Genomic DNA, 25,489 nt, shown 5'->3' with positions numbered 1-25,489 from the left:
AATTCAGTGCAAATCAGCTTACTCAAGGACACATTACATAAAGTCATGTGTTATCTAACTCCTTTTATCTTGCTGTGTTTCTAACTAGTTAAAGAATCTGCAATCTCTTAAACTTGTATGTGTGACCACCAACACACTGAATCTCACACACATTTTGCTTGTAGACACTTGCTTAAGTTATGCACGTGGGCCATAATTAGAATACCTAAATTCTTTGTGAATTTTTTGATGTATGAAATCTCCTCTAGGACATTCAGGTCCCAAAGTAAGGAATCGTCAGAAATAAGGTTTGCCGACATCCAAATTTCAGCACTTGTCACAGAGCCTGTAATCAAGTACTTGCATCTTTTCTACCAGAAAACCCCATTCAGGATGGGAAAGGTGAGGCCCTTGTGATTTCACTGGTTTCTTCCTCACATGTCAATGTGTAGACATCCCTCCCACCCATCTTATTTACTGTACACTATTCAGGTCCTCCTGAGCAGACAACTGTATTCATTTTCCTCCTGATGTTGCTTAATGTGCTCAGCATTATATTATTTATCTGGTTTATAACCATAGAGGAAAACGTATTACTAGGGACTTACTTGTGAATTAGGGCTGCGATCTGAAAAGACTGTATTTCTGTCGCCCTCTTCCCTTTTCCTACTCAAGCTCTAAATGATCTAGGAGCAAAAAAAAATCCTTTCACTTGTTTTCATAACATGTAGCACAAACAAGATCTGATCAGTAAAGTTTGTCAGCGTTTCCACAATAGCGGGTTGTTTATTCTGGCAATAATATTGTAATTTGCTCAGTTGTTATTGTTCTTAAAAATACTTCCGCTTCTGGAGACTGGAGCTTACTCAAGAATCACACTTTTTATTAAAGAATGGATTTTGGGTTTCTCACGTTTGTGGACAAATGCTTGAGAACATGAACCTTAATGTTTGAAATTTAGAAAATAATAAAAAGCACACTTTCATGTTTTTAAAAACCTTACATTTTCTAACTAGATCTCACTATTTTTTTCAGGTAGAAGGCAGAAAAGTAAGTCTAATTCATACTTTTTTTCGATTGACAATAATAATTACAAAATAATTCTAATACAAGAAAAATACTTTGTTCCATTGTTAATTTATACTATTCCCTTTTTTATACTTACTGATTTGAAATATTTTCCAGTGGTCAATGCAGTGATTATCTGGACAGGATGCACTTATTTGATCAGGGCAATCCGTTGAACATTAAACAATATTTGAAGCATGGTTAATTATTTGCACTGAATTAGCTCACCCTCGAATGATTGTGTCTTGTCTGAAAAAGCATAGGCAAGAAGAAAAAGATAATTTAAAGTAAAAACAAGCATAAGGATGGTGAACAGTGCTTCGGCCCTTCAGGTTCTTCCACTGTTTGTTCTCCTTGGGAACATACATTTGTGCGTGAGTATGTTTTTCTGTTCCTTTTCTTGCCACGGGCCAGATACGGGAACATTATCTGAGGATCTGCTTTTCGGTACAAGTGAGATGTTTGAGTGAAATGCTGTATAAGGGGGGATGCTCCATGTTTTTGGGGGGCAGACATCTGCAGTGACAAGGAATGGGCCATCTGGGTGTGCTCAATGGCCACCTTGCTGCTGTGACCAGCCACGTTGGGGCTGCAGTGTGGACTGTTCCTCTCACACTGATGGGACCAGGTATCAGATTAAACAGGCCAGGGGTATGAGCTGGCTTGGCAGTTTTGCAAGCTCTTTCATCAAAGTTAAGATTTACCCCAGCCATATGTTTTGGGTGGCTGAATTATCATTGCCACTAACGTGGAAGGAAAGTTGACAGCAAAATATTCAACATAGCTGGAGATGGCCAGAGCCTTGCTCCAGCAGAGCTTGATATACCTACCCAAACTTATTCATCTCCTCTTTAAAGAAGACTGAAAGAATTACTTGTAACAAAAGCAAAGTTAAAAGTCATTTTTTTAAACATTTATTTTGTTCCTCCAAGCACTGTGATCAAGTAGAATTTCTTAAGAAGTAATCTGAGGTTCTTTCAAACCTCTGCTTTCTTATCGAGGGATCCTATGTGCACAGGTTTACATTTACTGAAACGCGTTGCAAAATTTCAGATGTTGACGTGTTTAAATTGAGTCCTTTATGAAAAATATATAGTAAGGACTTTTAATGGGTTATGGATCTTTTTGAAGAGCTTGTTGGATTTGCAATCAGTGATTTTTCACAGCACAATAAGGTATTTATTAATTAGTGTATCATCAGGACTATCTATCTGCTGATGGCAGTGGATATGGCATACTTGATCCACCGGAGCATGTGGCAGCTTACTGAGGGCATCAGTTCTAGGGTAGTTCAATGCCAGTTTTACAGACATTATGAGAACCCAATCTAATATGAATAAGCTTATAATGAACTGGTTGTGTTAATTTGCACTTAGTGAGAAAGATGTAGGTGCAGTCTTAGACAACACGAAGTCTTGCACAGATTTTTCCTAACTAGTCCTAAGTGTTAGATTGATTCATTAGCTTTGACAATCCTAATCTGACTTTGTTCTAAATATCACTGTGGAAAATGTAGTGCATATCTCCCCCCTCCCCTGAAAATTCATTAACATTGTTAAAATGCAAAAGCAATTCTGCTGTCACTGAAAAGCAGCACGACAGATTATTCAGCAGGCTAGTTTTTAATAAAACATGGTTTTACTTCATAATTAATATAACAAGGTTTTCTGGCTTAGCACTTGGCATGGATCCCAGAATAAAAAAAGAGAGGAATGAGTCGCCGTGACATGACCATTGCATGACAAACACGTTATGAGAGGACATTTTTGCCTTAACGGTTCATTCCAAAGAAAAAGTTGCACTGAAATAGTTTGAATGAAGAAAGAACAGACATTGCACTTTGCTGAAACCATGGAAAACACCCTTAAAATCCTATTTCCATCCTTTCCCTGAAGTATCTGTCTTTATCATTCTCATTTTTGTTTGAATCTGGTTTTGGGAGTTTTGGCAAGTAGCACTCTGCCTAATATATGTTATTGGTGAAATACAGAAGTCAAATGTAGATTTAGGGAGCAGCTCATATTGAGTCAGTTAAAACAGAAGAGGAAAGCACTGAGACATTCATGCATCTGGTGGGTTTGGAGTAGGACCCTAAGGCAAAAATTTCCATTTCATTCTTTTGTATTACCTGAAGAGAAACTGATTTCACCTGTATGAATCCAAACTAATTCCATAAAAGGCAGGAAGTTTCATGATGAGTGCAAGGGAGAACAAAATTTTATCCTTTATTTCAGCATCTATGATGCAACTGCACCAAAGATTGTCTTCAGATATGACAGGTCTTCTCAGATTGTGGTGGTGTTGTTGTTTTTCCCTTCTTTTCTTTTAATTATCAAAGGTGCTCGCTGATACACACATCAAAGTCGTGTGAACAGGAACTTTTAGAGAAAACAATACGTTTTTACTCAGGAAGATACTGTAGTGGAAAGGTACCTGCCACAAGGTGTTGTATTGCTAAGTATTCCTGTGCCAAAAAGAAATACAAGCAGCTCTGCTGGAGCAAGTTGTATCCGCACACAGACACAGCAATTCAGCTACCTATCCTCCCTGACTCGGGCTTGTATTGAAACAAATTTTCTGAAACACACATAGATTTAAATGGGATGCTTAAACCTTGTGCTGAGTTGGGCTAGAGAAATCTGCAAGAGCTGCTTGTACACCAGGCTGCAGCTCCTGTTTAACAACTCCCAAATGTGCTTCAAGCACACGCTTGAAAGCACCAAAACAAAACAAAAACACATACCAAAAAAAACCCAAAACACAAAGAAAAAACACACCAACGACGACGACAAAAACCCACAACAAAACAGTGATTTTAATCAACAGAGAGGAAGGAATGCCAGAGTCAGAGAAGCAGAGGTGGCTCTTCACCAAATATTTTGGGACTTCAAAAAATTGATGCGTGCTTAGTTGTGATGGAAAGTGTTTTGAAGTGACCAGCCATGCACAGTCCAATAAGCATGTGCACTGAGTAACGGAAAAGGGAAGGATTAAAGCATCAGTTTAAGATCAAACAATTGCAAAGAAAACTTATCATCAGTGCCGATGATAAGCGGCCCACAGCGGACAGGAAGCTGTTACCAGCAGTACAGGTCTTTCCTTGCCTCACGTGCTTGGAGACCAACATTTGAGGGTATCCCAAAGTGATCTCTCTCTGACATCTTTTTCTACCCACCGACAGATCTGTTTCTGTATCAAACTCCCACTTTTGCTCCCCTCACCCTCTCTGCAGTGCTGCGCCGCTCACGAGAGCGTTTTATGTTCCATAGCATCACGAGCCGATCACCGCAAAGAGAAGTGAATGCTGTCAAGCCCGTCTCAATTTCTGGCCCATCAGGTGTAATGCTCTTCTGCAGCGCTCGCCTAAATTTGCCTGATGCAGCAGGAAAGCAACAAAGCCCTGGGAGTGCCCCCAGCTAATTGTGCACGGCACTCTCTGAGAGGGAAGCGTTCCTTGCTGACCCCCGAAGGCAATCAGCTTATGCCCTGAAGCGTGCAGGTTGATATCCCGTGTAACTAAAGGCACTTAATGACTTTGCATAAGCTTTAAGTCGAGTGGTATAACCTGCATTCCCAGCACCGGATGCAAAAGTGTTTGATAGCATAGTGCACTTGTGCTAGTGTGACAAGGCTGGCTCCTGCAGTCCCCTTGACACAGGTTTGGTAGATTCTCCTTGCTGTGGCATTCAAGGCTGACCCAGTTTTCCACCCGGGAGTACAAGCACACCTCATCTACCAGTGAGCAACTTTAAAAACAGCCAGCTGCTACAAAGCCATCTCTCACGGTGCAAAGATTAACTTGGAAACTTTGATCTCTTGGAAAACAGGAGCAGGTAACTCCTGTGCAGAGACTTCTAGCAGGGGCTGTTAGGACAGGACTAGGGGTAGTGGTTTTAAACTAAAGGAGGGGAGATTCAGGCTAGAAAGGAGGAAGAAGTTTTTTGCAATGAGGGTGGTGAAACACTGGCCCAGGTTGCCCAGAGAGGTGGTAGATGCCCCGTGCCTGGAGACATCCCAGACCAGGCTGGACAGGGCTCTGAGCAACCTGAGCTGGGTGCTCATGGCAGGGGTGGGACTAGATGACTTTTGAAAGTCCCTTCCTACCCAAACTATTATGTGATTCTATGAACCAAGCTGGTTTCAGCAGCACATCTGAGGGCTACTGCTTCTTTCCTGGATCCCCATGCGTTTTTTATCACATGCTGCCATGGAAATGTTCACAACTGAATAACGAGTCAAATAAAGAGTTTACATTTGAACTTCTCTGGGTCTCCTGGGACTAGTCACTAAAGAACATGTAATTTACTCTGAGGCACACATTGCAGTACAGTGTGGAAGCAGGAGATATCTTGCCAGCAGAGAGGTGAAGAACTCAGTGGTTTTGGTGGAATCCTTTCAGAGAATGGTTTCCCAGGCTAAAAATACAACATGTGTTGCATGTGTGCTCCAGATGATAATATACCCTGCTTTCATTATACTGCAACCATGGCTTTGGCTGAGAAACACAATGTCATTGCTGGAAAAGCCACTTTCCCTTGAAGTTCAAAGACTGTCACTATCCAAGATGGTTGCAGGCAAAAATCTGGCCGATTGTAAGAGGATCAGAACTGTCGATTCCCTCCTCCTTTGGCGAGAAGCCCAGACAAAGGTTCCCACTGAGAGCTGTCAGTGGGATCAAGGCGTTCACTACGAAAAGGCAGGAGTTGTGCCTGCCCTCATGGCTCCTTCGCGCCTTATGTCAGTCGTGGATGGAAGTTGATCAAATATCCATGCTTGTTCTTCGGTTCATCCCCATCCCACCTCCTTCTCGGCTGCAAAGCTGTAACTGTAGAGAAGAACAAGTGAAAGGGGAAATATTTGTTTTGCTGCTGTGGAGGCCACTTTGCGGCAGGTTACAGGAGAATTCGCACAACTTAGTTCAATTAAGTGAATAGGCCAATTCCTATCAATGCAGTTTAATTTCTGAACACCTGTAGTGCTTTGTTGTAAGGTGTGTATGTGTGTAGAGTTAGTTTTCATCCCTCTGCCCGTCTGTCAAGACAGCTTGAGTAGCTACACTGTCTTCTCTGGAATTCTGTTTCGCACAGATGTAAATTCACAGCCTTACCCTGCGTTCTTGCTTTTGTGCTGTTTCTCTACCTGCTTTTGTGTTTTAATTATTCATTTTGATTGTTATAAGGGGTAGAAAATGTACCTGAGACACAATCAACAGTTCAGCTGCAGAATACCCGTGGCAGCTGCAAATGATTTCTCTTGAATTTGGGGTCAAATCTTCCTGGCTTTATTCAGAAAGAATTGCCAGAGATAAACTGGACATTTTGGTCCGAGAGAGCTGTAGGATTCTGTCCTGAGACCAAGAAAGCTCATGGTTCTGGCATTACTCTTTGAAATCTATTACATTTCATTAGTCTCTCTTTCTTGAGGAGTTGAAATGGAAAAATTGAGAGTATCATGTATCTGCAGTGTTTAACCTTGGTACAAAGGCTAATTAGCAAAGTTTTGATGGCTCTGTGGAGGAACGAAGCTTTGGTGAAGTGCTAATCATTATGATGACAACAACAAAGGTCAGGTGAAATCAGGATATTTTTAATTTCAGCCATTTTTCCACCATTTTTAAAAAGAGCCTTATAAATGTAATCTACTCCATGCACAACAATGCATTGCTACCCATTAAAAATGTCTCTCCTGATTTTTTTTTTCAGTGCTCCTTTTTTATGAGCCCAAAGTAATAAAATTTAAAATTGCTCTTTGCAAGTTCTTCCAGCTTCGTCCCCTGTCTCAGCGGACCTGCTACGAACAGGATCCAGTGATTTTATTCCCTCTTGAGAGAGCACACAAAGTATCAGTGTCGAGCAAGGAGACTGTTTGGTGAAACCAGCCTCACAATCTAATTTCTCCTATCCCCTCCTTCCTTCTCCTCCTCCTTTTGTTTGAATCTTGCTCCTGGCTGGGCTCAGTATTGCACCTCGTCAGAAGGACAAGATCCTCCTCTGCTGGCCATGAGCAATACGGCACGGCAGGAGAAGGGGGCTCTGCCTTCACTGCCCCCGATTGTACCCCTCCTGCCGCCCCCACAGCTGCAGCCCCCTCCTGGACCCCTGACCCTGCACTCCCCAACCTGTGTCCCCCTCCTAACAACCTGCTTCTGCATCCCTCATCCTGCTTCTTGCATCCCACATTCTGCATCCCTCATCTTGCATCCCACAGCCCCTCAAGGCACTGAGGAAAGGGTGAGCTCAAACAGGCAGGTGGGAAGGGGCAAGCAGTTCTCCCTCCTCTGCTGCACAACACCATGGAAAGCTTCATGTAGGGAACCAAAAGGCTAAAATTTGGCCCTATGCTGGCTAGCAGGGGTGAAAATGCTTCAAGACCACTGTGGGCTGCTAAGTTGTCCAGTGGACCTCAGAAGGGAGAAGTTTCCATGCCAAGAGATTGGCTCTGCCTGGGGTTTTATATCCCCCTTGGCTCTGCTGCTGGAGCTCTTGACAGGCACATGAAGGGGAAAAGCTCCGGGACAAAACGGGACACCAGAGCCTTTGAATAAAGATTAACTCCTGGAATCTCAATCCCAGGTGCTCCAGGAGATTTGTTCCCAATAACATTTGTACTGTGGCATCAAGATAGATGTTTTCATCCAAAAGCGGGAATCAGCATTTGGGACTCAGCCGCCCTAGAGTACAAGCCACTGCCTGCTCTGAAGGATGTTGCTGGAAACCTGAATGTTTCTAGGGCACCAGTTTACTGCAAGAGGGAGTTTAGGGTATCTGCCCTTTCACAGTCAGCTCTGCCTATGCAGGAGCACTTGGATGGAAGGGGTAGGTGAGTGACCTGGAAAAGAAAGTAGTGTAAGAGAGTGCTAGGTCTCTCATCTACTTTTTTCTTTAGTGTGTGAGCCATCCCCTTGGGCGTTGTGAGACTATCATCTCTGATCTACAGCTGAGGGAAACTGAGGCGCAGAAGAACATGATGCAGTCATGCCCCACACCTCACTCTGCCTGGACTGAAACCCACTGTCATTCCCATGTGGTGCCCCGAGTGCAGGGAAGGTTTCATGATCTCACTGAAGTCAAACCCTTCTGCCCCCAAACCCTTTCCGACCCCACCAGGCAAACAACACAACAGGGCACCTCGGAGAGCTGGGGAGGGAGATGAAATATTTCTTGCTTCATCCTGCTTCCTTGTTCTTTCTTTCATCTGTTCATCCAAAAGAGAGGAGTACACTTGCAGGGCTTGTTTTGGTCTGTGTTTATGGATGAACACTACCACTAATTGTAAATGGAGCAATTAGACCTTTTCCTTCTACAGTCTCCATTGGAGTCTGGCAAAGGATCTGACAAACCCTGTACCTGCACTCAGGAAATAGCTACACCAAGGGCAGAGCTTTTACAGCCTTCTCATTTACCATTGTCTCTATATTCACTCTGGAGGGGCAATTGTGTGAGTGTGTGTGTCCTCCCAGCTGCAAAGGATTTAGTTATCTGTGTGTGGCTCACTTAAGTGCACCTGGAAACGGGCTCTGCTGAGGGGTTCAGGGGACATTGCTCTCATTAAAGTTGGTGGGAAAGGGAGTACTGGAGTGTCTGTTCTCCCTGGCTCAAACACAAGAGGGATGCAAATATGCCCGAAGCAAAAACTCATTTATGTATTCCAGATAATATTCACAAATGTGAGTTCTGAGCTTTTTTTTTGTCCTGTTTCTTATTCATTGCTTCTGATTCATTTGTTCTTAGCCACAACCAGAGTTAACTGAGAATGTCTTTCTCCTGTATACTGTTTATAGATCCATAATACATAAGTAAAGAAGGTGTATATTTACAATTAATTGTACCTGTATCAGTGCATAGGTGCACATAATGATCATGTGTGAATGTGTGTGCATGTAGGCTGTCTTTATTACATGTGTTAAATTGATTGGAAATATGTTTTTTTTTCTCACAAATCATGTAAGGGTTGAAGAATAGCAGCTCAAAATCTCTTTTACACCTGCTGTTGGCATGTGTACTCTCATGGTAGGCAGGTAATCCTGTCCGCAGCTGGCATTTAGAGCAAGAGGGGAAATGAGCTGAAATCATCATACAGAGGATGTGTCCCAGTGTGGAGTCAGTGCATCTCCTTTCAGGCAAACATCACTCATGCTCTTCAAAGCCTGAGAGCTGTTTTCCTTCTTCTTCTGTCCCCTTTTGTCCCTTGCCCTTGGTCGTGAGCCAAACAGGAAAGGCTGGAGCCCCACATTGGAGGTCAGACACATGGCATTTCCTCATGGGAAGTGCCAGAGATGTTCTCCACCGTGCAAAGGTTGTTGACAACCTTCCAGCTCAGACGTCCAGATCCCACCAGCTGCACCAGTCATAGGCTCCTGTGCCACAGTGCCCATCTCTGCCCTGTCTCAGCCTCTGGCTTGGGCAGCTGGCTGGACCATGGCCTCTTGGTATCTCAGAGAAGCTGGACAAATACTTGGTGTGTGGTCACTTAATAAGCAAAAAGGCAATTTTATTTGTTCAGGACAGGTTTTTTTTCACAAAGCACACCAGCCCTGCAACTTGGGCTGGATGCTCAGAAAAGCCAGAGATCCTGCATGGGTTGTGGGCTTTTAAAAACATCTTGATAATCTTTTGAAAGAACTCTTAAAATCCAGCCCACTTATCTCCAAATTGGGTAACAAGCTTATCTGGATGTCCAGCACTGGGAAACTGTGCCATAGACCAAGTTCAGTGTTGGCTTTTGATTTCAGATACTGACTCTTTGCCTTTTTTTATCTCATGCAGGCTTCCTGGCACTTCTCCCTGCCCGACCTGCTGACGGGTAAGTGGTTTCCACTTCTTAATTTTAACTCCTGCATACAAAACTGGGAGGCTGGTGACCTGGTCCATCGATAGCCTTTGCTAGTGTCCAGCGCTGAGTTTTAATAACTTCACGCACAGGTTTTCTGAGCTTAAAATCAAGCCTGTGATCATGTAGAAAGTCTGTCTGACGTTTGACAAGCAATATGGTGAGCACTTTCAGACCTCTACGTGTGCTCTGCATCGGTGCAGGAGACAATACTGCACCGGGTCCCAGCCAGGAGTGTGTCTGGTACCCTGGAGCCCAAACCAGAGCCCCAGCAGCAGTACCAATTTGCAGCTGATCATGGGGTGATGCTAGACTGCACCTGTAACTCACAGCCCCGTGCCAAGCCAGGACTTTCCTGACACTCTGTGGCCTCTTGTGCTCAACAGAGCTGTGGGGACCTGTGGGTGACATGGTGGGTCATGGGCTGGAGGACAAGTCATGGTGCTGGGCTGCAAACCTCACAGAAGGATAAGCAAAGAGCCTGTCTGTGTGTGCAAATTGAAGGTCAAATAAATGAAGGCTAACTTTCCCGAGCAAAATAGATCTAACTGTGGAACTTATTTCTGCAAAGTTTTGTCCAAAGTGCAAGAAGATTCAAAAAGTGTTTACAAGCTTATGCAAGTAAAAATCGTTGAAAGCCATGTAGCATTAAGATGTTGATAAGAGAAAAGCTGTGATCAATGTTGTGTGAGGATCTGTAGCTATTGTGTGAGGATTTTTACATCCTTTTGCAGCCTGCTCGGTCTACATGGAGGATCGTGGGTTTATTGCTAAGTTTAGTATTTTTGTGTATTTTAGTATTTCTTCCTCCTCTTAATCTCAGTAGCTCTTAGATCTGAGTTCATAATTTATAGCTAATGAAGTATTACATTAATATTGCTCCTTTTCCTGGAAAAAAAAAAAAAAAAAGTGTGGCTTTTGCCAGGCACTCGTTATTCAGCCGCGTTCCTGTTCACTCCAGTGGTGTTTTGGCTCCCAGGTCAAACCTGCGAGTCCAGCTGCCTCATAGCTCATACAGCACTGCCTCTTTCACCAAATCAATGTTGCTCTTCTAACAAGATGTGCGCAAAAAACAAATTTCCAAATAATTTGTGCATCTGAGCTCAGTATTTGGCTTCTGCAAGTATTTGGCCACAGAGTCTGCGCACTTGGCTTCAGGCTTTATGCACGAGCCTTGTGCAAGCTGGCTGATGTTCTTTTCAGTGGTGGAGTTTTCACAGTGTCTTAATTCATTCCCTCCCTTATGCTCTGAGGTCCTCACCTCTCACCCTCCACCCTCCCTGCCATCTCCCGCTCCTTGAGCCGTCATCGGTCACCTCTCCCAGTGCTGTCCCTCCGAGGGGAAAGCGCTGCAAAACTGCTTTTAAGTTACAGCCGCAAAACTATTTGAAAGGTTTGCCGGCTTTGTTGTTGGCTGGTCTCTCTTCTTTCGCAATTTCTTTCTGAAGTCGCAGCTACCCCCAGCCACATCCGGCGTGGAAGGGAGGAAATACTGTGAGGTCTCGTTTCTGCAGAATTAAATGGGGGACATCTCATTATTTAAAATACAGTCAGGATTTCGGCCTCACAAAAATAACACTACATTTTTCTCAGAGCTGGAGACAAAAAGTATTTAGAAAAGTGGTAGGAAAACTCATCCTGTATAAATTAGGCCAGATTTCAGTCAATCCCCAGAGGTTCAGAGAGCTTGAATAAACGCTGGGTACTTTCTGGCGCTCCTGATGTGTGTTGGCAATAGGCTTTAACTTTGCACATCAGTCATCTTGACAACTGCAGTCCAACAAAGTTACCTCGCCATGCAGGTCACTCGATGGCATCCTAATGCATCACTTTCCCACTCGGAACATTAGTCATGACTTGATCCAGGGAAGGTTTTGAAAACAGTGTGACTGCCGGTGTTGGGATATCTGTTCTCTCCGTAACAGAGAGCCCGTGTAAGCTAATGAACAAGGGGATATTGATCAGAAATCCATTGCTTGATTGACAGCTCTTGGCAATGTGAAAAACTGCAGATGAAAGCTTAAGCAGTTTAAAAGATCACCCAGACCTCAAAGCTGATTTGAAGCTTTAAAAGTCAATCTCTGCCTATCAATTATGGGGGGACTTTTTTGTACTACACAGAGGAAAGTTATTCTTTGAAAATTTGCATGCAGGATGTCTAATTTAATTTCATGTAATAGTCACATTTCAGTGACAAATGTCAGATCACTGCTTTTTTTAAGCATGTTAAGGTTTTCCAACACTTACAAAGAGTGAACACTCTGATTTAGTAATATGTTTAAATCAACCAGTGTATCAGACTTTGTGCATTAATTATGTGCTCAGATTTTTAAAAGTGTTGTTTTTGCTTTACTAAACCTATGGCTTGTTATGAATAATTAAAAAAATGGAATGGGAGCACTTCTTAAATAAGAGATGTGGAAGCCAAGTAGTTATTTAATGTAGAAGCAATGATAAATAAGAAGACTTCTTTTAGTTTTATGTCATATATCCAAGTCAGGGGTTTCTGTTCTTTGTTTTTCACTGCTTCATGCAGCTGGGGAGGACATAGAGTGGTTAGGTGATGAGAAGCATCACTCATGTGTCCTGTAGAAGCTATTTCTGTTTCATAGTTTCATAAAGAGGGATGGCGACGGAGCAAGAAGGGATGCTGCTGATTTCTCAGGTCGGCTGCCCTCTTGTGTCACCTTGGCTGGTCTCCCAGCCAAGCAGCTCAGCTTCTTGACTCCCAATATGCACATGGGAATCAGGGTACCCAAAAGGGTTTGATGACATTTCCCAAGCCCTTTACACATGCGCCCTTAACTCCATGGCTTGGTCATAAAGTTTCTCTCAATGGTAACTGGCACCCTGTGAGGGGTTCACTCGGTGCTGCCCACTTGACTTCAGCCCTGGACACCCAGACATGCTGCCAGGTGCCAGCTCAGGGGTGCATTAGCCTGTCCCAAAAACTGCCCGGGGGTCATGCACCCCATCAGTGTAAACAGGGGTTTGTGCTCTTCCACCTGCTAGAGACGCCAGAGATGCAAAATGTGAATTGCATCTTGGCCACCTGCATTTTAACACAGAGATGTACTTGAAATAGTTCATAATGAGCCAACAAGTAACTTCATAAGTGTAGTTAATAAATGATTAATCCATTGCTAGGAAATAATGCCAATGTAACAAAATGAAGTGACAGTGCTGTCATTCCTGAATGCCGAGCAGTTGGTTTAAAAATCACAGTAGATGCTTCTACCATGGCTTAGCTATTTGTGCTCATTCGGAGCACTCGTTTTTCCTCTGACAACTGAAGAGAGTCCTCGCCAGCCTCTGTAAAGCACGCTGGGCATGTTTGCAGTCTGCTTTTGGCAGCTGTAGCTCCCCTGTTCGTCCTTCATAACTTTTAGCAGCTATATTTCTCCATAAAAAGGGCTACCCCATACCTCAGAGAACTTCTTTAAAGCCTCTGTGGAATAAAAGCCAACGTTCCCCACTAAGATTTTGAAAGTAAACAGAGGAAACAAAATCAGACTACTTCAGACAATTCCCTCAAACTCCAGCTTGCTTGCAAAATCTCCCCTCCGACACAGTGAGCTTGCAGGCTGAATTTCAGGCAAAACCCTCTTTTTGTTTTCCTTTCTTAACTACATCACATTAAATTTAATTTTGTTCACGGTAGACAATGTCCTTATCTTCCAGCGAGATCCTTCTGTTCCTCAGCACGGCACACACTTCTGCAACACTTGCACACTGTCGAGACTCAGCTCCCGTGGAAATAATGAGCTGAGGAAAAGGAGTCTTGACTTGACATAGCAATAAATGAGGTGAAACTTTCCTCTTTTTTTTTTTTTTTGGTGAGAAATGAGAGTTGGCTTGTAGGAAAAAAAAAAGGGAAAAAAAAGACTGTTCTATTTTAATATGAAATATAAAACACCCATTGTACAAAAGTGGATTTTTTTTTTTTCAGAAGCAAAGAAAGAATAAAGATAAAGACTGCAAGCGAATGAATGAGGAGAGAAAACTAAGATAATGCAGTCGATAATCAGTTCAAGGCAGAGCATTATCCGTGGGGCCATCGGTCCAGCCCTAGGGGAGAGCTTTTTAAAATGTCTCTGTATGTAACTTAGCTTTGCTCATTACCATAGCTTGTCTTTGAAACACCAGAGCAGCAGCCGTACCTGTGCAAGGAGCTGCCAGCCCTCTTTAATCAACCACCCCTCCAAACGCAGGCTGGCAGAGCTGGGGGTCCCGCTGACGGGGGTCCCGGGGAGGACACTGGCTGCGGGGTGGCCGCAGGCTCGGCTGAGGTGAGGATGGGCTTTCCAATCCGTGTCTGCTGCGCCAGGTTCTCACCCCTCGGAAAGGGTTTTGAGGACAGGGAGCCACAGGGGCGTGCAGGCGTCTTGGGCTGCTGTTCCCCTGCGATTTGCCTCGGAGTGGGTTTCTCGGTCCCCACACGCAGCAAGCACCCGCCTGCCGGAGGTCATGCCTTGTGCTGTGGCAGCGGTGGTGCTGGTGATCAAAGCAGCTATGCAAGAAAAACCTCTTCTTCTTGTAGGAATCTGAATCTCCTTTTCTCACTGTGCTGGGAGCAGCCACCAGCATCTCCCCTGGCTGTGGTGCCAAGCGGGGTGCTCGTGCCCGCGCCTCCAGAGCCCCGCTGTGTCCCCTCCGGGGTGTCCTGGCTGCCACCACGGGAGCCAGCTGAGCATCCAGGGGCCCAGCACCTCAGGAGCAGCAGGGAGGGCAAAGCTGGCGACAGCGCTTCTCTGCGGTGGCCATGCTGAGTGAGCTCTGCCCACGTCAAGTTGGAGCTGAACAGCATCTTTGGTCCTCAAGATGACGCAAGCTCTCGACCCACAGACATCCCAAAGAGACTGAAGGAGGAAAGAACTATCCATCCCAGGGAATAAGTTCTTTCATACCTTCTCTCCTTCTAGCAGTTTTAATTCCTCTGTTCTTCCACCCTCTTCTCACCCCTCCCTGCAGATGAGGCTGACGACTACGAGTACTATGACGAGTACGTACAACCAGAGCAGAACTCCTTGAGCCAGCGGCAGACGGTGGAGGACCCTGACTGGTTTGAGGACTATTATGGCTACAGCGATACCAGCACAGGTACCTCTGAGAGGCGAGGAAGGGGTAAAATCCCAACCCTGCGCTTGCAGCAGGAGCGTGGCAGGCCTCGGCTGCCAGCCTCCTCTCAAAACGCCTGCATCAAAGGGATGAGTTAGGAGGATTGTTTGCAGTGTTCTCCTTTGTATTTCTCTTGTAAGGAGCCTGTGTTTTATCTCTGGGTTTCACAGGATGGATTCTGATCATGCAGAACATTTCTGATTGCTACTACAAAAAAAGCACAGACTTATTTGTCTATAGACACTGTAAGATGTAATTGCTGTTTTCATCGGATATATGTTCTGTAGTTATGCTGAGAACCAAATGTAGAGCAGGTTTGTTTTTTTTTTCTTTTCTCAGTTGCAGGGTTTGGGGTTTTTTGATTGTTTTTTTTTGTCTTTTTCTGCTTTGCCAAACTTCAGGAGAGCAGGAAAGGATCCTTGAGATTGCCTGGGGAACACAAAGGAAGAGACAGGGAAGCTGCCTGTAACATCCCCTGGGTTATCCCCTGGTACAAAGCAAGCGGAGCTGGTGTGTGGCTGTCCCCAGTACCAATTGCTCCTGGCAGCCTGGAGTGGAGAGGTTGAGCACGGTGAAAGGATCAGCACTCAAGTGACTCCCAGGAGGTTCCTGCCTCCCTTGGAGCAACCAAAAGCCACCCAGGGATATTACACAGAGTAATAGCAGAAGTTGGCTTTTCTAGGGGAGATTTAGTGCCATGTTGTAATGAAGGCAATGCCAAATCCAGATACCTCCACGCCAAGTTTGTGAAGGCAGATGCTCAGGGCCAGCTCTGGCTTTTACGGCATCTGCTTCCGCCGCTGCCATGGAGGAAAAGATGGCCCTGAGCAAAGGAAGGGACTTACCCCATTATAGCTGCATCATAGACTTGACAAAGGGAGCTGAGGAGCTCTAGACCCAAAGCCATGAGTTGTTACAGCTTGCAATAAGCTGTTACAACTTGCTTCTGTGGCTGCTGAGCTGATGTATAAGCACAGTACGTGTTACACGGGATGCTGTGCCCAGGAAGGCAGCCTTCTGCTGTCAGAAAATGTGACAAGAAAAAACAGGTGATGGAGGTGGAGAAGATGAAAGTAAAATTAAAAGATCTCCATCCTTATCCCAGCAGATCCGTGCTCCTCCAACCCCTGCAAGAACTACGGTAGGTGTGTAAACAGAGGAAGCCGCTTCAGCTGTCTCTGCTCCAAGCCATATACTGGGCCTACATGTGAGAAAGGTAATTGTTATTTTGCCAGCTTATGCTCCTTGTTTTGGTAACTAATGCTACTGTTACAGCTCTGTCAATGGAAGCAAACACGGGGCTTTATAAGCCCTCTGTTGCTGGTTTTGACAGCCCACCAGAGTCATGTTCATAGGTCTCACACTTAGCTCCTCATCCAGACCACGGTCTGTCTAAAGCAGTATCTGTTAAAATGGGCTTCAGGTGTGCAGAACACATTCCTCTGTTCCCTGCCAGGTGGGCAGTGGTGAGCTGATCCTTGTTCCTGCAGATTTTTTGCCATAAATATCATGAACAAGAAGTGAAATTCCAAGTTCGCACCAGCCAAATGAAAGCATCATTGAAGTGTCAGGAGAAAGCGTGTCTTCCCATGATCCCTGTGAGGGGACAGCTCTTATGAACACGGAAGTGTTGATGGAGTATCTCGTGTCTCTGTTTTCCACAGTGGAGGATATGTGTCAGGAGAAGAGGTGCCACAGGGGAGACTGCCTGATTACATTTACCCCACCTCATTTTCAGTGCAGCTGCCATCATCCCTACAAGCAACCCGACTGCCAGCAAGGTGAGCACCCCACAGGGCGCTGAGTGAATTGTGGTGGGGCAGCACAGTGAGGTCACCTCACCATGGCTGGTCAGTGGCGGGAAATCACACGCAGCCCACCTCAGAGGGTGGTCCTGTCATCATCATCCAGCCTGAGTCTGCTACAGCTCCCACCTGAGGGGCTGGTTGGTGATGAGTTAAGCTTGATTTACAGGGTGGTGGTTCAGTCACTGGAAAAACCCCCCTGAGGGTTCTTTAAGAGTTTAAGAGCTTGGAGCCAATAGGCTGAGTGGGAGCTCACCCCAGTTTCCATTGGGCATGCGAGTGGCTCTATAGCATTCAGCAGTGTGACAAGGCTGTTCTGTGTTTTCCACGTTGACAGCATCTTCAGCGTGCAGACCAAACCCGTGCAAAAATGGAGGTATCTGCATACGGAACAAAACTCGATCAAGATTTGTCTGCAAGTGCCCCAAACCTTTCAGAGGGCGATTCTGTGAGATTGGTATGTCACAGCTCTGGGGGAGAGGGCCGGGGTGAAGCCTCCAGACAGTCAAGGGCTGGCTTTACCCCACAGCCACACTAACTGATGCTGTCACCAAGTGCCTGACTACACCGAGGCCACCCGCCAATGCCATTTCTTGCCCGGCCACTGATGGAGAGATTCTGCTTTTGGCATTAAGACATCTCTTAGCTGCTAGATCTTTGCCATGCAAAGAGGTTTCAGGCATTTGAAGTCAGTCGAGCTTCAATTTGGACAGGTGTTACTCTTATTTCTGGCCTGTGTACTATAAGGCATATCATTACATGACTCAGTAGGCCCTTCTGATCCTCCATAAAGTGAATGTAAGGCAAAGAAGGGAAGGAAGAGGAACCACTTTGAGCAAAGAACAAGACAAAAGTCACTTTTATATCAGCACTGTCTTCTTACAGGATCGGATGATTGTTATGAAGGGGCCTCCTCTAACTACAGAGGAAGAGTGAACCAAGCAGTGAATGGCAAGACCTGCCTGCACTGGAATTCCCAAGTTCTCTTGGGCTACCCGATTAATGCCTTTATGGAGGATGCTCAGTCTCACGGCATCGGTGAACATAACTTCTGCAGGTAATATTTTGAAGAAGCAACTGTAGAGACTTATATCAGAAAGAGCACTGAGGGGATATTACTCATGCATTTGTTAAACTGATGGTAAGATCGCAAATCTTTCTAGACACTGCCTGTCTATAAAATACCTGGATGTTAGAGGTGCATTCTGTAAGTCACCACACTGAAGTGAGGCTTCCAGAAGCAGCCCTCATTTCCCTGAATAGGTCCCTCATTTTTCTCAGGGTTAAGATAGGTATGGGAATCGTAAAATGCCAAAAGCCCCACTCTCTTATCTCAGGCATCTTCTTTGTCAAATTTTATGAAAGAGTATCTTTGGAAGTTTGGCTCTCATATGGGAGCACGAGGCTGCTCCCCTAAGCATCCTCAGCTCCTTCACTGGTTTTGTGGAGATTTCCCGTTTCGCACTGGTTGATGCTCTCAGCTGTTCCCTGCAGGAATCCCGATGAGGATGAAAAACCCTGGTGCTACATCAGAAAAAATCACAAAGTGGAATGGGACTTCTGTGACGTTTCACCCTGCTCAAGAACAGGTAAAGAATTAGAAGTGAGCTGTAGGTGTCCCAGGGCAGTAGGTGACTCCCTGTTACTTCACTCCTTCAGCCTGATGTTATGTCTGCATTACACATCTGCTGTCTCTTCCAACACAGCTGAAGAGAGACCATGGCTAACACACAGCCCCACAGACCCACCTGGAGCAAATGGAATATTCAAAACATGTGGACAGCCAGAAATTCAGAGGACACTCAAGAGGATCTATGGTGGAGCTAAAACTACAGCTGGCAAACATCCCTGGATGGCATCTCTGCAGATAAAGACTGCAGAAGGCAGCGAACATCAGTGTGGTGGAGTGCTAATTGAAGCGTGCTGGGTTCTCACTGCTGCGCACTGCATTACGTAGGTGCACGTCCTGTGCCTTGGGTAGATAAACAGATAAAAAACAGGATGGTTGTTAAAGACAGTTTGGAATCCAAGTTATTTGCAATCCAAACGATGGCTGGGAATCAAAATGAAAGGAAAACAGATATATGAAAAATTCAACACAAACAGGAAAATATACATATACTTGAAAATGGTGCTTACTGAAAAAAACAAACTTAGCCCCCACTCACCTAAAATGAGCTAAAATAGTTGTGTGAGAGGAAAAGAGGAGGAATGTAACAAGGTTTTGCAATGTATGAAAGAAGGCACTCCATGAAAACTACAGGAATTAGGATGCTATAAGCAACAACACATATTGCATCATAATTAAGATCTCCAGATATGCATTTTGATTTCATTTGTTTATGTGCCAGCTAGCTTAGAATATGACATTTCCTTTAACAGTTTTGCTGAACAGGTTGCAAACCATTATCCTTGGAAATTAGTAAATCACACACTGGAGATCATTCCAGCACAGATGTTTTCACGTCCAGACAACAGCAAGCAATTGCACTCTTCACCACAGCCACAGTGACAGACTGTGTGCTCATTGTTATTCTTCCCCAGAATGCAAAGGAAAAAGTATCCCTGAAGCTTTAAATCATTTTATTTCATGACTGCGACAAGTTAGGAGCACATGTATCATCCAACACCACCACTTCCTTGACTAAGCACTCCTATAGCGATCTTAGGAAATCTTCTGGCCACACTCTACTAGAAGAAGCAATATCTTGACTTCCAGATACCAAAGATGCAAGTTTTCAGCACCATTGATAGACAGTGTCTGCATGTAATTTACTTTTTCTTCTTTTCTTTTTGCAGCCAGCCAGCAGGATATCTCGAAGTCGCCCTAGGGAAGCAAAACCTCCAGAAGAGAGAGAATCAAGAGCAAATATTTGATGTGGAGAAGATCATAATACATAACAAATACAGAGAGAAGAACGATATCCCACACAATGATATTGGTAAATTCCTTTTATTGAATATTCACATGGCTCCCCTCCAGCCTCAGTTGTTTGAAGCACCCCTCTCCAACCAAACTTAATGTAAAATTCCCATTGAGAATATATTCTGGAAATAATTACGCCAAATTATGGTTTAGATCCATTTGAATCTTTGGGATGTGAATTGTGATGGGCAGGAAGAAATTGCTGTGAGGGGGAAGCAAGAACATAGTGACGGATCCAGCATGTAGCACAAATAGCACATCAAGTAAACGCAGCTTTGCAGAGCTGGGTCACACACTGGTAAGGAAGACTAGAGATTAACATTACCTGCAAACACTTGTTGTTGTTTATCTTCTCTCCAGCATTACTTAAATTGAAGCCAGTTAATGGTCACTGTGCGGTGGAAACAAAGTATGTGAAAACAGCGTGTCTGCCGAATTCCTCCCTTCCCGCCGGGACTGACTGTTTCATCGCAGGATGGGGAGTGACAGAGACAGGTACCGGTGGGCTGCCCGGGTTTCGGTGGGTATGTCCGTGGCAAGAGGGGCTGGTACTTCCAGTAGCAATCACCAAACCCAAACGCGGACCTATGCACTTAGTGAAACCAAGGCACGGAATTCAAAACTAAGGACAGCTAAACCCTGCCGTGGAAGTTACTCATTAGCAGAAATCTCCAGCTGCTAGGCCAACCAAGCCTTTCAGAGTTCCGAAAAAATCCCCCACGCATTTCTTTTCCCTTGCTTGCCATCATGTCATGTTTTCATCTGAAGCCACTGGTAGAAGCAAGAATATATCAAGAGAGAGGCTATAGTATATTTCATGTGCTTCAAGACAGGACCAAGGAAGACGAGAACTTTCACAGGGTTTTCCAGCCCATTGGGTCAGATAAAGCTTTTCAGAAGCAGCATCTGGACCTTCAGATGCACTGAAATTTTTTTGAAAAAAATATATTAAAAAAATATATTAAAAATATCCAAAGCTTTTCAAGTTCAACCAGCTCTATCCAAAACTTTTCTTACCCGCAGTAAATCCTAAGGGGAGAAATTACTATGCTTAAAAAAAGATAATGGCAATTTTCTGAAAAATGCATTTTCTCATGTTCTGATTGATGTGTTGCTGTAAAGCAGCAGAAGGAAAATGTGTCACTGAGGCTGCAGTAGGTGTCCTAGCACTTTGTGACTGATACAGCCTGATAGGATACATAGGACCAAATTCTCCCTTCTGATGTAACTCGCATTGAAGTCCACAAGAGACAAGTGTGTTCATTTGATCAGAATGTACCAACAGAACTTAATGGACATTTTTTAAAAGTTCCAAATAAAAAGCCTCTCTTAAAAAGGGTATGGGGATTTTTTTTTCCCCAACAAAGAATATCAAGTACCCTGTACGTGTTCAAACTAGATGACTCCTTCTTTGAGCAGAGCTATTATTAGCATTTCAGGAAATCACTGCAGAAATGGAATATTTCCTGAAACTCAAGCAGAACCAAACTTATAAACCACCTTTAATTATCTACAGATGTAGTGCTTTGAAACTCTGGCTATTGCCTTTAGATGTCAAGTTATGTCTTTAGATTCACTGTAATTAATCATTGCCCTTAAATATTGTATGAATTTCAGTTTTCATCTGTTTCATTAGCTTGCATGTTAAAACATCTAATGGCACCAGCCTGAGAAGTGCTGAGCACCTCGCAGTCCCATTGGGACCCGTGGGATCTGCAGAAAACCAGCACCTTTGAAAAGCAGGATTACATGGATAGAGCTGATTGGGGCCAAATTCTGAATACCTGACTTTGCTTTTATTCAGGCAATAACTCAATGTCCTAAGTGAACCCTCCACCTTTATCACTCCAGACAGGCAATTTTCTTCCCAAGCTAGCACAACCCTCCCCCTGCTCTTCCCCCTTCCCATCCAAACAGCAAGGAAGCTCCTATTTTGGACAAAGACAACATGTAACAGCATTGGGAGGAAAGTGACTCCATTTTTTTTGTGCACATCCCATAGGTGAAGCATCCAGTCAGCTGTTAGATGCCAGTGTCAGGCTGATTTCACAGAGGAAATGCAATGAACCCAGAGCACACAATCGCAAACTGGATGAAAGCATGTTTTGTGCAGGAAATCTTCGGAGACCCGGTATTGATTCTTGTCAGGTCTGTTGCTTTTTCTGTATTTGAACCCTTATTTTTTGTGTAAATAATCAGGCTGTGCAGGGTAATAGCGGTGGCAGGGTGCTGCATATGTATCTGTTTCTCCCATCAGTGTATTTCAACAGCCATCATCTTTCTTCAGTACACTTTGAGATGTGTATCCTTAGAGCTGATGTTGTCACTGTCAGGCACAGGCAGATCTGTGGAAGCTACAGACTAGCCTGGAAAGCTTGGCTTTTGAGGCAATTTGTCATAATAACCTGCAAACTTGCCTTTTTTTATCTCAGTTTTATTACAGCCTCTGCCATGAGCACCAGTTCTAATCTGATTTTCACTGTCAGAGCTAAGACTTGCAGGGAAAGTCAGGACTGATATTTCTTTTCATTGCAGCAAGTGCAAGTGTGAAGCAAGTTCATATTTATACTGCTGAAAGATAGAGAAGAGTTTGCACAATGTTTCCTGAAGTGTGAACTACCACTGCAAACGTACTTCACAATAGAAATCGCCAGTAAAACAAAAACTGAGACCAACCAGCTCAGAATAGTTATTCTGAGGGGGGTGGGAGAGATCGGGTGTTTTCATTTATGCCAAAGATCATATCTTTATCTTTTTGAGCTCAGGTTCTTAATGCCTGGCACTTTTGTGCCTGGGAAATTTCATGTGGCCTTGTCAGATGTATGTCACAGACCTGAAAAAAACCCGAAAACGTCCATGCAAAAAGTCTGGTATCGTTTAACCCGGTACCAGGACTTCAGGCCTACTCAGGGACATCAGCATATAATGGCACATCTGACAGGAAAAAAAACCCCATCATTACAGCTCCAAAGTCTTATGATGGGAAAGGAGCATTCTTGTTTTGGTTCATGTTTTGCCTCATGTTTTGAACATGTGTACTTTTTTCTCATCAGGGAGACTCCGGAGGCCCATTAACTTGTGTAGTAAACGGCTTCTACTATGTGTATGGCCTTGTGAGCTGGGGTGACGAGTGCGGGCTACAAAACAAGCCAGGAGTCTATACCCAGGTGACAACATTTCTCAATTGGATTAAATCCAAAATCCAGTCTGAGTCAAGGTAACTTCATTAGGAGACAGCTCTGGAAGGACAACTGGTAAGCTTGAGATATTTTCTTATTTTTATTATTATGCCTCAGACTGAAAACCTTTATTGATATTTCCTCATGGCCTACGCGGGCCATCCTTCATCACCATCTTGAAAATAACCTTAGAGCATCTGCTAGAATGTCAGTGACAGTTTTCCTGTTAGGGGCTTTGAAATTTACCCACATTTTGTAGGCAAAACAGATAAGAAAGTAAAGCAGCTCCAGCTTTTCCCCAAATCAATCAGAGCTGCAATTGACTATGTTTCTGGTTTTGCTTTTCGAGTTCTGAAAATTCTGCAGACTCAGCCACTGTCACCCTTTCCCTCTTCCCCTCATGTCACTGGTTAGGGTGTGTTTTTTTCTGCACTCATCTGGCCCTGACACCTCAAAGCTCTCGGTATGTGCTCCTAAAGACAGTACCGTTTTTCACATACATGAACATCATAATATGCTTATGTTTGCAAGTCTGCAGCCAGTGGTACCTGAGGAAGGAGGATCAGGCAGGGGAATTATTTTTAAAAGCACTTCTGTAGGGCAAAAGCCACAAACACCATCAGTGATGCATTCCAGATTGAAAAAGAACAAAAAAAATCAATATTAGAATTATCTACTTTATTCCTGATTAGAGGATAATTACTTACTACGCTCCAGATCTACATTGGTATATATTTGCTTAACTTTAACACCACTGAGATCTAGGAAGTCTTAAATCTCATTAAAAAATATGAGTTTAAAGGTTTTGGATAATTCTTGGGTTTTCATACGTTTTGCAAGCCAAAGTGTGTAATTTGTGCCCAATGATTCTGCAGAGAGATATGAAAAACAGGGGACTGGTATTAAGTAAGGATATAAAGAATAGACATGTTTATGAAGAGTCAAAACAGTAATGTCTCTTTCATCTGAATTCCACAGTTCACAATCTTCTCTAAGCAACTACCCAATCTATCAATAGCTACCCCTATTGTGATAATTTCTAACAACCTAATTCTGATTTTTTTTTTTGGAAGATTTGGAAAAGACTGAAGAACTAATTGCGATCTGAATATATTCTGTTAACCAAGAGCAAATTGTCTCATGTCTGCTCAAAGGCATGCACTTAGTTAGTCAATGACAATTTTGCTTCCACTGGCCTTTGTCTTGTTCATCTGTTAAGCCACCTGAACCATGTTTTTGTATTCTCTTAGGTCAATGGTGCCAATAATCCAAGAACATAAAAATCTCCAAAGATTATTAGTATGGAATAAGATTATATTCTACCAGTCAGGTTCATTCATCGGTAGTACAAAGCTTTAAATAAATATTAGATTCAGTAATAGTTACGGTGATAAATCACAAAGTATCCACACAAAAATAAAATGATCAGTTATAAATTATGATGTTTAGGTTGCTTTTTAAAACAAAAAGTTTTTAGATGCCATTTATTGTGCTTCCCAGAAAACTGAGAAGTTACAGGATTTGCAGGACAATATGAAAATACATGTTATGTTGTGTTTGTGTTACTTTTGATACATTTTTCTTCTCTTGACTTGCAGAATTTCTGAAGCATCAGGGTTGATTGTGACCTGCTGAGATCCTTCTGTCTCCAATTGGTCCTGTAAAACCAAACCCAAGTAAATTGTGAGGATAGCAAATGGACCGGAAAAGGTTTTAGCTATTAATCTATAAAAATATTTATGTATTAATAATCACCACAACTGGCAAACAAACCAGCAAAATCTAAATCACTACTCTGCACCGAGCAAATGTTTACAGTGGAAAAGTGCAAAAAATGGAGCTGCTCATGTAAGTTAGATACTACATATGTCCAAAGACTGAATGTGCTCAAGTTCTAATTTCTAATTTGAGCCCTAAATAAAGTGCAAACCAGCAAGTACCTGAGTTCCAGGCAGATTGTACACCTGTAGAATTCCCTGGGACCATCAGATCTTTATCACACATAGGGCTGAAGATGTTGCCTGCAGTCCCCAGTGCCTGCATTACCCAACCACAGTTACAATTTATTTCCTGAGTAACTTTTCAGATGGGAATGTAAATCCTGGATATGTCCTGTTTCTTTTGGGCTGAAGTATTGTTTGACTTGTTGCTGAAGTTAAAACTTAAATTAAACAAGTACTTTAAGTGCAGAGCTTCTCTTTTATTGTAAATTAATGCTTCCTAACTGTGAGTGCTGCAAGTTCCTTGTATGGACTTTTTCTTTCTTGTGCTGTGACACTGCAGACTGGGAGTCATCTGGAGATGTGACAACATCCCCAAGGAAAACACATCCCATAGTATAAGTTAGCCCTGTCTCCTGGCACTTCCTAGTCCCTACAGGAATTCCTCGGCCATGACAGTGTTGAATTCTCCTCAGAGGTTCCTTTGAATTAAGGTGCACACAAAGCTACAAAGCTTCATGAGGGAACAATACATGTTCTGTTCAAATAACAAGGAGGACTGTATGTTCCAGGAGCATTCAAAAGCGTTAAAGAGGATGTGTGCCTGCCTGCCTTACGGAGAGCAGAGCTGTTGGGATTTGCGAG

The 25,489-nt window shown here is 43.7% G+C and overlaps 2 protein-coding genes across 7 annotated transcripts in view; one reads left to right on the top strand and one right to left on the bottom strand.

Moving 5' to 3' along the window:
* The first annotated feature begins 1,275 nt into the window (after nt 1–1,275).
* HABP2 (hyaluronan binding protein 2) lies at nt 1,276–25,093 on the top strand. 3 transcript variants are annotated; one of them, XM_065066972.1, is made up of 14 exons: nt 1,276–1,421; nt 9,813–9,849; nt 14,848–14,976; nt 16,103–16,210; nt 16,659–16,775; nt 17,137–17,256; nt 17,685–17,856; nt 18,294–18,388; nt 18,506–18,752; nt 19,599–19,741; nt 20,086–20,220; nt 21,728–21,873; nt 22,779–22,979; nt 24,503–25,093. In XM_065066972.1, the coding sequence occupies exons 1-13, from the start codon at nt 1,353–1,355 to the stop codon at nt 22,944–22,946; spliced, it is 1,686 nt and encodes a 561-aa protein (XP_064923044.1). In that variant the 5' UTR covers nt 1,276–1,352; the 3' UTR covers nt 22,947–22,979; nt 24,503–25,093. The 3 variants fall into 3 exon arrangements, with proteins under 3 accessions (XP_064923044.1, XP_005508242.2, XP_021151128.2); XM_005508185.4 differs by having other exon boundaries at nt 16,100–16,210; XM_021295453.2 differs by lacking the exon at nt 1,276–1,421 and adding an exon at nt 8,587–8,713 and having other exon boundaries at nt 16,100–16,210.
* The window catches only part of NRAP (nebulin related anchoring protein), a 53,582-nt gene continuing 51,654 nt past the window's right edge, over nt 23,562–25,489 (bottom strand). For all 4 annotated transcript variants that reach the window (XM_065066969.1, XM_065066968.1, XM_005508188.3 and 1 more), the window contains one exon: nt 23,562–24,562. In XM_065066969.1, coding sequence (XP_064923041.1) covers nt 24,467–24,562 — 96 coding nt within the window. In that variant the 3' untranslated portion in view covers nt 23,562–24,466. The remainder of the gene's footprint in view (nt 24,563–25,489) is intronic.

The sequence above is a fragment of the Columba livia genome, chromosome 6, assembly GCF_036013475.1.
Source record: "Columba livia isolate bColLiv1 breed racing homer chromosome 6, bColLiv1.pat.W.v2, whole genome shotgun sequence".
NCBI classification, from domain to species: Eukaryota; Metazoa; Chordata; class Aves; order Columbiformes; family Columbidae; genus Columba; species Columba livia.
Note: the sequence above shows the minus strand (reverse complement) of the source record. Positions and strands in the feature narration are given on the sequence as shown.

Excerpts from the sequence above, each read along its gene's own strand:
- HABP2 (XM_005508185.4), top strand. The coding sequence starts at position 1,353 with ATGGTGAACAGTGCTTCGGCCCTTCAGGTTCTTCCACTGTTTGTTCTC. Across the intron at positions 17,257-17,684 it reads AGGGCGATTCTGTGAGATTG|GATCGGATGATTGTTATGAA; the intron begins GTATGTCACAGC and ends GTCTTCTTACAG. Across the intron at positions 19,742-20,085 it reads TATCCCACACAATGATATTG|CATTACTTAAATTGAAGCCA; the intron begins GTAAATTCCTTT and ends TCTTCTCTCCAG.